The sequence below is a fragment of the Gymnodraco acuticeps genome, unplaced genomic scaffold (genome assembly GCF_902827175.1).
Source record: "Gymnodraco acuticeps unplaced genomic scaffold, fGymAcu1.1, whole genome shotgun sequence".
Classification (NCBI taxonomy): Eukaryota; Metazoa; Chordata; class Actinopteri; order Perciformes; family Bathydraconidae; genus Gymnodraco; species Gymnodraco acuticeps.
The window spans coordinates 712,496-728,791 of NW_022992357.1; the positions used below are offsets into that span (position 1 = coordinate 712,496).

Sequence of the window (16,296 nt, forward strand, 5' to 3'; positions counted from 1 at the left end):
ATGAAGGTTTTTCGACAGTGAGCAGTTAAAAGTTGATCTAAAGCTGAATGGTATATTATTTATGTTAATGTACGTGCAACCACCCATCTCATGTACATCCAATTGCCATCCTTTTGGTGCTTCTTCATGGGTGTATCTTGGTAACTAGCTAGTTATTCAGTAAGGTGATATCCACGTTATAAATCCTGCTTATAAAGCTCTGATTGGTTCGTTGTTTCTCCAAACAGTAAAAGCCATCAATGAGCAAACACCAACATATTTATGTAGAATATTTGAAGGATGATAACATACTTTAAATGTTATAGTTCTTATCTTATTGGTTGTAAATGGAGATTATGGCCCCAAGTGGCATTTATAGGATAATGGCACTTTTCATATGTCAAGTTTTTCTCGAGTAAATTGCCTTAGACATTAGCTAACTTTTCTTGTTTATGACTTTTGATTTGGAAGAGACAAAATGTTTTCTTTTTTCTTTTAAATGTCATATGAATTCAAAAAGGCAAAAGATGACATAAGCCTGTGTGTCATATGTCCACTTTTATTGTAATGGTCTTTAAATAATATGAATCCCAGAAGGGCTCCATCTGACCTGAGATCAGGGACCCACCCTGCAGTCTTTATATTTGAATGAGGATTTACACAGTGGACGCCTTTGAGTGGAGAATGACCTGTCACAAGCTACACCAGCATGTAAGGAACAGTTGTTGTGTTTCTTTCCATAGCATTATAGGTAGCAGGCAGTTAACACTAGCCGGTGTCTTTCTTTTAGGAACTCCTCTGTTCCATAAATACATAGATATAAATCAGGGAAGAGGTGACGAGGTAGGGGTGTGGATTTGGGTGAGATATTTGGCAGCATTGATCAAGGCATAATAAAAAATCAGGCCAAGTGTTACTTCACAACCTCCCGCACTTCTAATCTGGCCTCACAGCGTATCTTGGGAGCCCTCCAGTTAGTTAGCAGCCAGTGGTCCTGTGTTTCAGGAAGAAAGTGATCCAGTATGTGCACAATAATAGATGCTCTGTTAATAAAGAGGCGGAAATCCCTCCACAGCACACTACTTAAGCGGAAAGTGTATGCCTATTTACTCGAGCATAACGGTCCTTTTTTGAGCATGATTGTTCAAAAGCACCACATTTCATTTCAGGTCATTATGTCCCCCACTTCTCCTGTGGGTTTTGAAATTGTGAGATAAGCGCTGGGAGTTTGGGGCAGTGGACTCCCAGGGGGTCGGTTCACGCAGAGGCCAGTGGACAGGGGCCATTTCAAGCTTTCTACTTTAGTGGCTATTACGTCTAAGAGCTTTGCCACTAGCGCCTCACATGGTATACCAGCACTGACTACAACATTGTGTCATGTTACCTCCCAGCTGAGCCGACATGCCTCTTGAACAACACGCTCTCTATAAGTCTAATGAGGCATGGACTGCAGGCCAGTGATGGATGGGAGGTCAAACGCATGCATCTGCAGCACTCACCCTTACTATTGACCAGATCTGCTGTGGTAATGGGCAATTAATGTGTCATTTTCAATTAGGGATGAAGTAATTGGGGGATTAATTGATGGGTTGATTGATAGAAAATTAGTTTGTATCAATGATGTGATAATAAACTGAGTATCTTTGGGACGATTAGTTGGTCATAATAAGCATGTTGAGTTAAGCTCTGAGAAATGCTATACTGAATTTAAAATTGTAAATTCATAATGCCAAAAATAACAGCACTAAATTTAACTGACCATGTCTTTATCTGTGTCAGCCCAAAATCCTCTGTTTTTGTCTATTCATGTCCCAACCTTTGCTCTTTCCTGCTATAACTCTCCCACTGTTGATGCATTGGCTGGTCCTCAACTGGTGATGTGTTCAAAGCCCAGACTGCAGCTCTGCGCCTGCATGAGGAAAGAGGATGGGTGGGTTGACATTGGAAAATGTTGCGATAATGAACAAGAGAGAGAAAGTGCAAAAAAACGAGTGACCTTAGTGACCACCAGAAAACACAGGGAAGCCCTTTGTGTTTACATTGTGGGGTTGGCTCCATGATAGTAGACATCAGTTGGGCACAGGTTGCCTATAGGTGTGTGTGTGTGTGTGTGTGTGTGTGTGTGTGTGTGTGTGTGTGTGTGTGTGTGTGTGTGTGTGTGTGTGTGTGTGTGTGTGTGTGTATGTGTGTGTGTGTGTGTGTGTGTGTGTGTGTGTGTGTGTGTGTGTGTGTGTGTGTGTGTGTGTGTGTGTGTGTGTGTGTGTGTGTGTGTGTGTGTTTTATAGCTGTGGCTTTTAAACCGAAGCCAAAGGCGCCTTCAAAAGATCTGAGTGTCGCTCTAGTGGACACAAAAGATGAAAAAGCGGTATCTGCTTTCCCCATGTACGTCTTTCAGCGCTGTCATCTAATGAAGATATGGGATTTTATCACATTCAGCTCTGTTTTCATACAGGCTATATTGTTTCCAAACCTGATGCCAAATCAAACACCTCTCTAGTGGTCTTAGATGGAGCGGCCAGAAACGCAAAGATATCTCTCAGAGGCAGTGCCAGCAGGTCAAATAACCACCATGTTTCCTTGGCAAAGAACTAAGCCGTGGTCTTATTTTTTTTTTTAAATGACTGATTAAAAAAAAGATAGTGTCACTCTAATTCATATACGTTTGTGGTTCATCTGTATACTAACATCTGCATTCAGCCCTGTAGATCTGTGGCTCAGCGATTTCAGTCATAACATCAAATCCAGACTGTATGCTCCTCCAATGATCTGCAGTGTAATCAGTCTCTGCGCCAGGCGTCAATTGGAGAAAGATGTTAAATTGCCATAATGACCCTGGCTGGCTGTTACATGACACTCATTTCTTTGAGGTTGTTTTTTTTTTTGGTGGGACAAATTCTTTGCAATAGCCTTGTTTGTTTGTGCTCTCTGCAGAAAGATGTGAGGGACGTGTTCACAGCCATCACATTCGAGGTGGCTTACAGCCTGGGGAAGCACGAACCAGGACACCCGGGGGGAGACCTCCCCGCTCTCACCCCCGTGCTACGATGGAGGAAAGGAAACAAGATCGCAACGAGGAATGAGGTAAAATATTGACCCAAAATGATATTGTTTTTGGGATTAAAATTGTTAAAATATGTAGAACTTCTCTTAGATGAGGGTGTGAAAGGTCTCAGGTCTTCTCATGGTCTGATTTAGTTTGGGGTAGGTCAATTACCAGAAAAATGGGGTTAAGAGTTAGTTTACAGTGACCATTGGACATGTATTGTTCTGTGGTTGGACTTTGACTTTGGAAATGTGTCTTATCAATGATCAAAAGAAAACATGCTTGCCAGAAAAATGATAATTTAAACCTTCAATCTGACTTGTAAATGATTCAGATATCACATTACATGTCACTAGTTAGACGCTTTTATCCAAAGCGACGTACATACTCAATACTGTGGACAATCCCCACAGGAGCAATTTGGGGTGAAGTGTCTTGCCCAGGGACACAACGACATGCTGACTGCAGTGGGGTTTGAACCTATGCTCCCCTGATCCGAACACCAACGCACTAACCCACTACGCCACACGCCTCCCTACCACATCTTCCTGCACTTTCAGACATACAGTAGAAGCACTTACTTCAATACATACGACAGCAGATGAGGATAATTAATCCAGCGTAACAGTAATAATCTATTTATTCAGATTCATCTCCTGTATTGATTACAAAGAACACAGTCTTCCCCTCGACCACAGAAGGAATGAAGGAAGTAGCTCAAATTGAGGATATAATCATTTGGTGTGGGTTACTTACCAGCTTATTATTGTCTGTGTTAGCTTTTCTTGAATGCAATCCAAAAAGACTGATTCATTTATTTTCTTTGTGACCACCTCTAACCTGCCACACATGTGGTTCCCCACTTCTTGAGGGATTTGCATCTCTCAGCACCTACGGAACCCATTCCTCTAAAACACATCAAGGTTACATTAAACGTTACTGCTTTACTTAAGTTTCCTTTCATGATTTAGCCTTAAACCAAAGACCATCCTCCGACTGATCAAAAGAGCTCAGATAGAGTAAAGTGACGTAAAGATGTGGCCTTCCTGGATATCCTTAACACCGACACAATACTGCCCCCTAGTCTGAATGTGGTGTGTTTACTGCATGATGTCATATTAACTGTGTACTTTACCGTTTCCTCTTCAGACTTTGTTTGAGAAGAACTGCCTGTCCGACGACTGTGCTGCAGACCTGAGGCTCCATGGGAAAATGTTGCTCTCTGGGTAAAAAACCTTCACAGTTTATATTCAGTCTGTGTCTTTACTTCTTAGTACAGAGGAAGCAAGCTGACGTCATAGGCCATGTGGGTGTGGGTCGGGGAACCATGACGCATGCTTGTAGGATATCCATATGTTTTTCCATACTTAGGGAGTTCCTTTTCTTTGTATTGTGTATCTTCTGATGTCCGTACATTTAGTGACAGCATGTGTCTGTCATGGTAAACAGTCGTCATCGCTTATATAACCTTTGTTTTACTCCCAAAAACAAGCATTTGAACACCACTCTCCTTTGTAAACTTAGATGTTCATAATAAAACAAACTCAAATGCACTGTTAATATACACATTTGCCTTTGTACTTTCTTTCTACATCCCACAGTTGCTATAAGAACTTTTTTTCCGCTCTAAAATGCATTCTATTTCCCTCAGGTTGCACGTCAAACCCCATCTGGCCCTTGGAGGGGTGAGGAACGTCTCTTTGAACATGACCATCTCCAACGCTGGGGACGATGCCTACGACACCAACATCTACTTCAACTTCCCCAAAGAAGTTTTCTACATCAACTTCTGGCAGAAGGTCTGTAACTCTTGAAGAGTATCTGCTGTTTATGTATTCAAGTGCACATATTTGTTTCTGAAATGTATTTGGTTCTGTGGCTGAAAGGCTGTGGATGAAGTGGAGCGCACCATTTTAAACAGACGTACCCTATCAGCTGAATATCATCACTTGGATGTGCATTTACTTCAAGACGGATTATTTAAAAAGAATGATTAAATGTCAGGAGTGCAGTCTAAACAGTGAAGAAAGACAGACCTGTGAGAAAACGATGAACTTAAAGCTTTGCCAGAGCCCTGGGGATGAAAAGAAGAGCAGCAGCTGTCCCGTCTCACAGCTCCTCTGGCTGACCTGTCACACGCTTCTCTGACTCATTTAAAGTGGACACACCACATCAACAACATAAGCTGTGTGAAGACCAGAACACACATAATTTATGTGTGTACAAGCTTGACTGATGTACCGGTGAAATCACATGTCAAAAAGGGTAATATTTAAAGGGGTAAAAGCAGGTACGTGGAGAGAGGATTATGCCTGACCTTCATGGAGATACTGATCAGGTCTGAACTCTTTCACCTCAAACCTTTTGCTTCTGTTAAAGAAATATCAACCCACTGCCAACCCACATCCAACCTGAGAGACTTTCCTCGCTCTACTGTATGAGAATGGATTTCACAGCGGCCGCCCCTGCCTGTGCTCACGTCTGTTCGCTAACGTGTTGCATAAAGCAGCCACGTCAGTCAGTCAGGGCGATCTGACAGGAGCGTGCACCGGCCCAGCAGATGCCAGAGGGGACAACATCCATCACAGGGCTTTTCCCCTCATAATGGACCTTGTGTTTATCCTCCAGCTGTGTTTTGAACGCCCTGTGATGGATACCATCATCTCTGTAAAGCACACAGCCTGCAATGCCCCCCAACAAAGCCAAAATTGAATTTTAACAGAATATATGCTGCAGGCAAATATTAGGAAAACAGTGTTCCAGTTTGAGTTTCATAGCTAATCTAATAAAGTAATTAAGTATCAGGTTACCAGCAGCCACTGAGGCTCATTTTGAGCAGGAACCTGATAAGTCAGAGTGCACAAAGGGAGCAGGAAGTGAACAGTATGAAGAGATGACAAAGAGGCCACCGAGCAGATTTACTACCGTACGCTCTTTGAAGCATTTATAATTACTACTGGAGAAGTCCAAGGTGATGATGTGAGTGACCCCTCTCCGTAAAGCTAAGGTCAGCTCCCAAATCCTCCCCTGAGGCTTTTTCTCCAGTGAGCGTGAACTCAGAACTCCCCTCTCGTATTTAAGAGTGGGGTGTGTTATCTATCTGTTGTTCTTGCAACACAAGCTGTCAGGAAGCTGTGGAGGTTTTGCTCCCGTGGGAGTCAGAGACTGTTGCACCGGCTTCTGTGTTTTCTTTTTTTATCTCTGAAATGCTTGAATAGTTAGTTCTAGCTTTCCCCCCCCCCCCATGAAAGGCCAGAACTGTAGCAGATGTTTTATAGCATTGTATTTGTGGCAGCTGTTCATTATTCTACTCCACTGCATCTGAAAGCTACAATTGCTAACTGGTAAAGATTTTAGACACAAAACCTACCTGTCTCTTAATTGTGATTTGGGAGATTAAAGCAAAGACAAATATAAAAAGCAATATCAAAATGTGGCTTTAACATGGGCTAGATCAATACCATAAAATGTATCATATGAATACACAGGAGAACTGTTTGTTTAGTAATCGTTTAATGGATTGTCATAAAGACTATTTTGATAGGAAACTATTTTGATAGGAATTTACTTCTTAATAATATTTATGGGAGAATTGCACAATATTTATTTTAAGCCTCTCCAGTATAAAGTTAAACTGCTTTTCCCTTTTTTATTACATTTTAAACTGAATGGCTTTAGGTTTTGGAGTGACCAAACTTTTAAAGAACAACAAAGAAAGATGGACATTTATCATTATTTTCTGACAGTTTATGGATTGAATGATTACAAATAATCAGCAGTTAATCAAGCCCTTATATAGTAGGTCAAATGTAACAAATGAATGCAAATTAAACGTTTTGTATTCAATGTAAATAAACAGAAGCTGAACGAGGCATTCTGCAAATTGACTACTTTTACTTTTATCACTTTAAGCACATTTGCTGATAAATATTGATTACTTGACTTGTAATGGAGTGTTTTTATGGTGTGGCATTTCTACTACTACTTAAATCAAGGATCTGAATACTTTCCTTCACCACTGATTTATGTTGATTTAACAGTTGCAACAGAGGATAATGATGGTGAAAAGCCCAGAAAATTGAGAAAGTAACTGAGAAATGTGTGAATTTGTGAATTTCACTTCACCCTTTAACCAATGAAAATATGAATCACTAATTTATTGGCATTGAGACGCAGCTTTTGCACAAGCTACAAAGCCCAAAGGTAGATCTCAAGCTTCATACCTCTGTCAAAAGTGTTTAGCAGGCAATGACACTGACTTGGAAGAGGTGGACCGAAATAGAGCCAAATGTACAAATACCGAAGTGGATGGAGACATAAGAAGACGTGGAGTAAACGGGCCTCCTGTGTGTTGTCATCCGCACTAATGTACAACTCCTTCAGCTGACACTAGAGCAGGGTAAACAATCCTGGTGATATTTAGTGGGCCTGCCATTTGTGAAAAATCCCTGCGAGTTTGTTCCTGACAGAGAAAGACAAGAGAGAGAAAGTGAAGAAGTGCTGAACAAACAGACTTTGTCACTCTTCTCCCCATGGAGTCACCGCACGCCATATGTCCGGGGGCTCTGCTCTCTCTCAAGGGCTGCTAGGTGGATGATGGGTAAACAGGCTGACTTCCCCAATCCTGCCCAGCCCCATGGGACAGGCGGTGTTTGTACAGCAGCAGGAAAAAAAAATACAGGAAATAGTGGAAATTCCATCTATGCCAGTTACGCTGGGCCCCCCCCCCCCCCCCCCCCCCCCCCCCCCCCCCTACAGGACTCACCATTAGTCTCCATGCTAAGGGCAGTGCTGCTTATGTAAGCTGACTTAATGAAGATGGAAAACAGCCACACCCTTGATTTACACTGGGAATCTGCTGAATAAGGAGAATGGTATTGTGGATGGATGTCTACCTTAAATATGTCAGCAAAGACCTTCACACCTCCTTCCTTTATCACTTTTGGAAACATGTTATAAACACAACACAGGAAGCCTACGCAGGCAGACATTTTGTATGATTTACCTTAATCCCCCTGCTCAATGTTCCAGGAGCGCTTGTCTGTCTCTTTTATTTTATTTTCACGTTGAAGCTGAAGGTATGTCCTGCTCCATGCTCCCAGGCTGCACACGAGCCCGGCCGACAGCCTCTCAATGAACTCCCGCTAAAAGAATTATTACTCATCGTAGGGTCAAGACCCGCGTGTTTACACAGCGCAGCCGGTGAAGCTCCGTATTGTTTAGACAAGCTTCCAAACACACAGACTGGAGGTTGTCCAATTACCCACCCGCTAAGATATATGTGTTTGCCATCACGGCTTTATACATTCTTCCTTCAACCTAATTTAGAACTTCAATGTGATGTGAGAATGTTGCTTTTTGCCATGTAGTAAATAATAATAATAATAATAATAATAGCTTCGATTTCTATAGCGCCTTTCAGGGGACCCAAGGTCGCTTCACAAGTAATAGTGCAAAGACAAACATAACAAAACAAAAGACAGACAAACAGAACAACAGATCGATTTAGGGGCCGAAAGCCTTGGCAAACAGATGGGACTTGAGGGCCCTTTTGAAGGCTTCAAGTGTGGGGATGTTGCGTATCTCCGCAGGGAGAGCGTTGCAGAGGGTGGGGGCTGCCACACTGAAGGCTCTGTCCCCGTAGGTTCGCAGTTTGGTGCGGGGGGTGGTAAGTAGGCCAGAGTCTGAGGACCGCAGGTTCCGGGGTGGGGCATGTAGGTGAAGGATGTCCGATAGGTACTGGGGGGCAAGGGCATGGAGGGATTTGTAGGTAAGGAGGAGGATTTTGTAGGATATGCGGGACTTGACCGGCAACCAGTGTAGGTGGATGAGGGTGGGAGTGATGTGCTGCCACGGTTTTGTGTGCGTGAGTACCTTAGCAGCACAGTTTTGGACATACTGGAGCCTGTCCAGGGTTTTGTTGGGAACCCCGAACAGGACACCATTGCAGTAGTCCAAGCGGGTGGTGACAAATGCATGGACTAGGGTTTCGGCAACCGACTCCGAGAGTGACGGTCGGAGTCTGGCAATGTTCCTCAGGTGATAAAAGGCCGATTTGGTCACAGATTTGACGTGGGAATGGAAGGAAAGGGTGGAGTCGAGGATGACACCCAGGTTGCGGGCTTCAGGAGATGGGGAGATGGAGCAGCCGTCAACCTCAAGGACGAAGTCACCAACCTTCTGGAGCAGGGCCTTGGGTGCCACAACCATGAGCTCTGTTTTCATGCTGTTTAGTTTCAGATAGTTGCATGACATCCATGCTTTGATGTCATGCAGGCAGTTGATGAGAGACTGAGGGGGGAGCTGGGAGGATGGAGTGGTGCTGAGATACAATTGGGTATCATCAGCATAGCAGTGGAAGTTGAGTCCATGATGTCGGATGATCTGGCCGAGGGGGAGCATGTAAATGGTGAACAGGAGGGGGCCAAGCACAGAGCCCTGGGGTACACCGTGGTGGACTGGGGCCGGGGCTGAGTTTGAGCCACTGATGGAGACAAACTGTTTCCTGTTGTGGAGGTAGGATGTCAACCAGGACAGCGCTGTGCCAGTGACACCTAGGAGGTCTGAGAGGCGGGTGAGGAGGATGTTGTGAGAGATGGTGTCAAATGCTGCAGAGAGGTCCAGGAGGATGAGGATGCTGAGGCGGCCAGAGTCAGCAGCAATGAGGAGATCGTTGGTGATCTTGATGAGGGCGGTCTCAGTGCTGTGTTGCTGTCTGAAGCCGGATTGGAAGGGCTCATAGAGCTCATTGTTGGACAGGTACTGATGGAGTTGGCCGGCAACCACTCTTTCCAGAGTTTTGCTGAGGAAGGGAAGGTTGGAGATCGGCCGGTGGTTCTGGAGGTCGTCGGGGTCCAGGCCAGGTTTTTTGAGTATGGGGGTGACTGAGGCCAGTTTGAAGCTGGTGGGGACTATACCAGGAGCCAGAGAAGCGTTGATGATGACCACCATGTAGGGACAGAGGGTGGGTAGGCAGTCCTTGAAATGATGTCCTCTTTTATGTTTGCATTTATGTAACCACCCAAAGCCATTGTTGATGCTTTTTGCCTGGTAGCTTCCAACCCGGTTGTTCCCTATCACATCTTGTCTGCCTCGTCCGTCTATGTCTCCATCAGTGTCCCCCTCTCTGTCTCCAGCCTGTCTGTCTGTATATCATCCTCTCACTCTTTGTCTATCTGTCTTTTTACAGGAAGAGAAGGGTATTTCCTGTATTCTTGTTGATTTGGACTTCCTTAAATGCAGCGTGGGATTTCCCTTCATGAGAGCGCAGACTAAGGTAGCTGAGAGAGAACTAATTGCACGATTTGAAAACTGCATGAAGTATACATACATTGTTTTAAAGGTCTTTTAAAAGCATAAGGCATTACTGTGCAGAACAATTGTTTTATTCTGTCTTTCTCTCTTCAGTATCATTTCGCAGTGATTTTTGACACGAGTCAGCTTACCGGGGAAAATGATACGTTGCAGTTCTTAGTTCAAGCAAAAAGGTAATTAAAGAGTTTTTAGTCCATACTTAATGATTGTATTTCTTGCTTTTTTAACTTAATGCCCTGTATTCCTGTAAACAGTTCTTCAATTAATATACAAAATAAATCAAAATCCCTTGTTTGTTGCAGCGCCAATCCGGAGCACAAACTCTCTGACAACAATTTGGATCTGTCCATCCCACTGGTTCATGAGACGGACACCACTATCACCGGGTAAGGACAAGGCCAACCATAACATGTATTTGCTTTTCATTCAACTTAAAGCTAAAACCAGCATGAACTGGTTTCCCATCTGCTGGCTGCTGGGAGGAGAGGGAGTCAGTATGGAGCATGTCAACTTGAAAAGCCTTATCTCTGAAGGCTTTATCGTAACCCTGCTGCTTCACAGAGAAGGGAAAGAGATGTAAAACAGCCCAAATGCCCCAGAAGTCTGATAAAGCTGCTGTTTGCTGTCTTTAACATGAAGGGAGGCTTCAGAGAAAAGCTGGATGCCTCTGACTCATATCTCATCTGCTAAAGAACACTGCTGTCCAGCTAATAACATGACAGAAGCCAGAGATTTGTATCTTATGTAAGAGCATTTCTGTTGGCATTTAAATAAATAGTTCATGCTTTTTCTACGTTCTCTCTTTGACACTGTTTCTGCAGTGTGGTGACACCGAGCTCCTTTGTGTACGGAAAGTCCATCGATGCCTCGCGCTTCGTCCAGTTGGAAGACATGGAGTGCCACTTTCAGCCTCTCAATCTCACATTCCAGGTACTGCTTGCACATAGCGTACAGGATTTTCAGTGTTTTGACATATATAAATGTATTCACTTCTCTTTATTTCCATCTTTCCCCGTCTCTGTGTGATGTGCTTCCAGGCCATAAACAAGGGGCCCAGCAGGCTGCCTGGCTCCACTGTGGACATCAGAATCCCAAACCGAATGGCTGGCAACGGAGCTGACATGTTCCATATCATCGAAACACAGGTTGGCGCCAACAGCAGTCTATCTACATTTATTTATCCTGACCAAAATCCCTATTTATTAGTTTATTAACCTGCAGGCAGCCATTTTTTTAGCTCAATTATCCGCCCATGTCTGTCGGTTGTACTTCTCAACATGGCACTACTGCCTGTATCCACCTCAGAGCACACTTTAGCTGCTCAACCGGTGGAATGTTGTCACGGCAAAGCCGATTTGCTTAGTGTGAGGCACCACTGGGCCAGTGAAAATCGTAGAGAAAGTGTTGACATTGCTACTGAAGCTAGCGAACCGTTTGGTTTCACAACATTTTGCATTTAGATAAAGAAAGGCAATACCCCCACTGGGGTTAAATGTTTTCTTAACCCTTATGCTGCTCCTTTCATATAGGTAGATCTTGGGGGAGCTCAAACTGTTAATTGTATTTGCTGTGAATGGGCAGGAGGGGTTGACAGTATCCCACCCTCCTTGAGCCCATCTGGAATCACTTTCAGGGGATCAGACAGCTTGCACGAAACGGGAATGGGACACCTGCAGAGCTGGCTACTGCCCAGTACCATCCCCAGACCTGGAAACACACATCATTAAAGCTGTTAACACTGCGCCTAGTCTGCGACACACCGGACAGTTGATATTTTATTGCCAGATATTCTTACATTTCTATACAGACCTCCATTTGTTCAGACCTGATATACAAGTTCCTGACTGTTGCTCCATATGTATTAGTTTTTCTGCAAAAAAAACTAAATCGTGAAAATGTGACATTTCTGTGAGGGTCAGTGCAGTCTATGAATCTTCACAGCAGAAACAGCAGCACTAACACAGGACATGGGAAAGCAGCGCAATAAAAGCTCTGTCCTGCTGGGTGGCAACAGAGCGGACAATGAGGAAGGCCAGAGGAGATTTCCACCTCCAGAGCCTCAAGTCGGAGCGAGGGGAAAGGGGAAGTGCTCCCAAGGGGCTGGGCAGTAAAGCAGACACCTCTAAATCACTCCATATGGGAAATCTGGCTGGGAGGGGTACCAGTTTCTTGTTGGGGAGAACTTCCTGTGAGCCCGGGAGACTCATAACAATAGTGTGATTGGACTATTTTAAGGGGACAAAAGTGCTTGTGTCTACAGTTGGAGTGTTACACATGTTTTTGCAACGTAGACATGACAACACTTTTTGTGACAAGGTCATACATTTTAACCCATATTTACACATTAAAGTTCCTTTGTTGTTAACTTACATTAAGAACATTATTTTTTGTATGTCAGGTTTTCTGGAATTTAAGATTGTAAGAGTCAAATGTGGAATTACCTTATTAAATGTGTGTTAATTTGCATAGATTTTTGTGTATGAAACATTTTTGTGAAATCCCAAACAATTTGAATTGCAGTCCAGGTAACATTTGTAACTAATATATATCACCATAAAGCTTCCCGAGTGGATTTTTTAGTACACGTTTTTTTCAAATACTTTTTTTCAAATGCAAATGAAGCATTATGTAATGTGAATTTAGGGGAAATCCACATATTCAAATAGTGAAATAACACTGACATGTATATGTCAGTGTTATTTGTATACTGTATGCAATGGCCCAAACTCCAAAAAATATCTAACATTTTGCCCTTTATTTTGCCCTCAGATGTGTACTTATACCTTAATTTGTGTTCAACACATTTGATTTTACCTTCAAATCTTAGCCAACACAACTCAATTTAATTCAACTTCTGTCTGGTTTCAGGTGGCAGACGGCCGAGGGAACTGCACCCCCCACAGGAACCCTACGCCGTGCACCATCCCTCAGGATAAAGAGAGCATCTTCCACTCCATATTTGCCTTTTTCACCAAATCTGGACGCAAAGTCCTGGTAAATATGCAGCCCTCATGTTGCACTTTGACATTACAGAGGTCACTGAGAGTCACCCCCAGTGAGGGTTCCTGTTTTTATTTTTTTCTCAGTGTAACATCTGTTTATCAGACATCCTTTACTCTCCCACACACATTCTCTTGCTCTTTCCCACTGTGTTTTCTTTTCTCCGTCTATCTGAAAAGGACTGTGACCGGCCTGGAAGAGCGTGTATGACGATCTCCTGCAGTCTGGGCCCACAATTAAAAGAAGAAGCTTTGAGTATAGACATAAAACTTTTACTCAACACCGAAATTCTCAAGCGGGTAAGAACCATGTCACAAACGTTTAAATGTAGTTGCAGGTTGTTATGATACAAATACAACCTAACAACGTAACTCAACCCACAGGATAGTTCCTCTCTGATCCAGTTTGTGACACGGGGCAGCGTGCAAGTGAATGACAGGGCAGTGGAGGTGCCGAATGGCCTTCCAGATGATCTTTCTGTGAGTATATTATGAACCTTTTCTACCCACATTAACTGCAATAAATAGCCACTTTTGACAGAATGCAAAAATGGTAAATCACTGCACACAAAATAACTAAAGTGAACACCACAATCAGGTGAAGACTTGCAAAGTTTGAGTGTTTAAAAAGTACTTCTGTTTTTATATAATATATTGTATTTACAGTATGTCAGATGACTAATGTGTAATTAAAACAAACACACGTACATTTTAACACGATCTGCAGTTAAACATAGCTTTTAGCCTCTTTATCTTTATATTTTATCTCCTTGTTTTGGTTGATATATCATTTATGTCTTACGTCATTTTTGGTGAGCTGATCCTTTAAAACGTGTTCATTTTGTTAACTTAGTCTGGATTAAAAGCCTTTACACATTTTCTCTTACCAAGATTCACAGGCTAACAGAACTTGAACAGCTGGCTAGGCTGCCATGTCTTGCTCAAAGGGCGTGTGTCATCAAAGCTGATATAACCAGGTCTATCTTAAGAAATAAACCCTGTGTCTCAATGAGCTTATCTATTTAAATGAAGGTTAAATACAATTAGAATAATACGTGCGTCTTGAATTCAGGTTGAAGGACAGGGTACTCACTACATCACGGTTCTATCAATACGCATAAATAATGTTATCTTTAGCTGCGCACTCCATTGTGCTGTAGTCAAACAATCCTTGCCGCTGATGTGAGCCCAGGGAACAGCTGGGGATTGTGGGTATGGAGCTGTACGGTGGCACTTCTATCGGCTTTTTTTTCGGGCTCCTCAGCTGTGCTCAAGGACAGACCCTCCCCCTACTGTTGTTTGCTGAGTGATTGAAAGACCCACCAGATCAGATGTGATGATTACATTGAGCACCCAGCATGCTCGCAGTGGGACCTCTCGAGTGATGAGGGTGCTGACCGAGGCTGCAGCTCCGCTGACCCCCATCTTCAGAGGGTCTCGGAAAATTCTGACCCGCTATGAATATGTCCATACCATTCCTCTCTTTCATCACATAATAAGTGTGCTCATTCTAGCTACTGTTACCACGCTTAGCTCTTTCAGTAAACACAGTCACCTTTTCCCTCAGGGTGGTAAGAGTACACACTGCCCAGTTTGATTTGTGGCCGCTGGTTGTATCTCTCAAAACGAGCCGACTGGAGGTCAGCCGAATGGCATTCCTCAAATGTTAACCTCTGTGACGTGTAAATAACCAACATACATCAATAAGATTCTGTTGTGGCTACGCAAGTTACAAATTTAGCATTGCCGTTGAATGAACAATTACACATTCCTCAAATTAATTGATTGCGCAAGTTAAACTGGGAGAGATCGTAGACCAGTAGAGCTTTCAACTATTCTGTACACGCAAGCGCCCTGGCATGCACAACAACAGTTAGATTCCAGAGCTGGGAGTAAGGAGGTGTTAATGTGGGAAACTATTCAACAGAGAGATTAATCTCCGCTTGTTCTCTTGGTTATGTCTTGGCTCACAGTTGGCGTCTCATGCCCCATTGGTGTTCAAAGCCCATGCGGCACTCCACGTTGAAGCAGTGCATTCCTCAAGCCATATGTGAAATTGGCCCACAAATGATTGTATTAAAACAAGATTATCTGACATTTGGGAGATTACATATTTGTTTCCTTTGTTTAGCATCATTAGTAAACAAACCCATCTATTCCATGATCCTAGTGAATATGTTGTTTTCCATTTAAGGCCTGAATGATGACACTGAAGTAGCTGTGGTGCACAGTAATGCAATAATTCACTGAAGTCTGACCACTGTTGGTTCAGTGCTAATCCGTTTAAACAGTCAATGCAATTGTGATTGAAAATACTCATGTATGGAAGCATCAAGCACAAATGTAACAATCGAATAATTAAAAAATGTGCTCGGAAGTGATATAAAACAATTGTGTATTTGTCAGCTGTTGCTACTTCTCTACAGTTTTACACTCTGCATTGGGTTAAGTGAACTGAGTTTGCTATCAGTGACAGATTATCCAGCATGTCAGTTTTCAGTAATGTCCTGGGAAACAGCCTAAGTAGCTCTTATTTATTGTGGAAACCGGCTATTTATAAGAGTTGCCAAGCCTCCCCTGATTGCGGATGATATATTTTTGAGATGCACTGACCTAATACTATAAGCACTTGCTGGCCTTTTACACATAGAGCAGTGCTACGTGAAACCATGATGGTCAAACTTACTCATTAGTGATGTTATTCAAACCAGTTATAAAGGCAAAGTCTTGTTAGACAGTTAAAGGCAAAGAAACCGAGACCAAATCTCTACAGCCATGCTAGCAGATCTCTTAGGCTGCACATCGAGCTAAAGCTAACATTAGCATGCTAACATGTGTTTCTTTGGTATGACTTATTGACTAGACGTGTTCAATATAAAATAAAGCACATTATTGTCGAGGTTTAATGCTGTATGGTTTTCTTAAGAGTCATGCTTTCTTTTGAATACAAACTGTTATACG

The 16,296-nt window shown here is 43.0% G+C and overlaps 1 protein-coding gene across 1 annotated transcript in view; it reads left to right on the forward strand.

Moving 5' to 3' along the window:
• Positions 1 to 16,296, forward strand: part of itga9 (integrin, alpha 9) — a 49,510-nt gene that overhangs the window by 26,498 nt on the left and 6,716 nt on the right. The window contains exons 16-26 of the mRNA XM_034209657.1: positions 2,911 to 3,060; positions 4,172 to 4,248; positions 4,674 to 4,821; positions 10,212 to 10,298; positions 10,430 to 10,509; positions 10,639 to 10,722; positions 11,158 to 11,266; positions 11,374 to 11,481; positions 13,205 to 13,330; positions 13,516 to 13,635; positions 13,720 to 13,815. Coding sequence (XP_034065548.1) covers positions 2,911 to 3,060; positions 4,172 to 4,248; positions 4,674 to 4,821; positions 10,212 to 10,298; positions 10,430 to 10,509; positions 10,639 to 10,722; positions 11,158 to 11,266; positions 11,374 to 11,481; positions 13,205 to 13,330; positions 13,516 to 13,635; positions 13,720 to 13,815 — 1,185 coding nt within the window. The remainder of the gene's footprint in view (positions 1 to 2,910; positions 3,061 to 4,171; positions 4,249 to 4,673; positions 4,822 to 10,211; positions 10,299 to 10,429; positions 10,510 to 10,638; positions 10,723 to 11,157; positions 11,267 to 11,373; positions 11,482 to 13,204; positions 13,331 to 13,515; positions 13,636 to 13,719; positions 13,816 to 16,296) is intronic.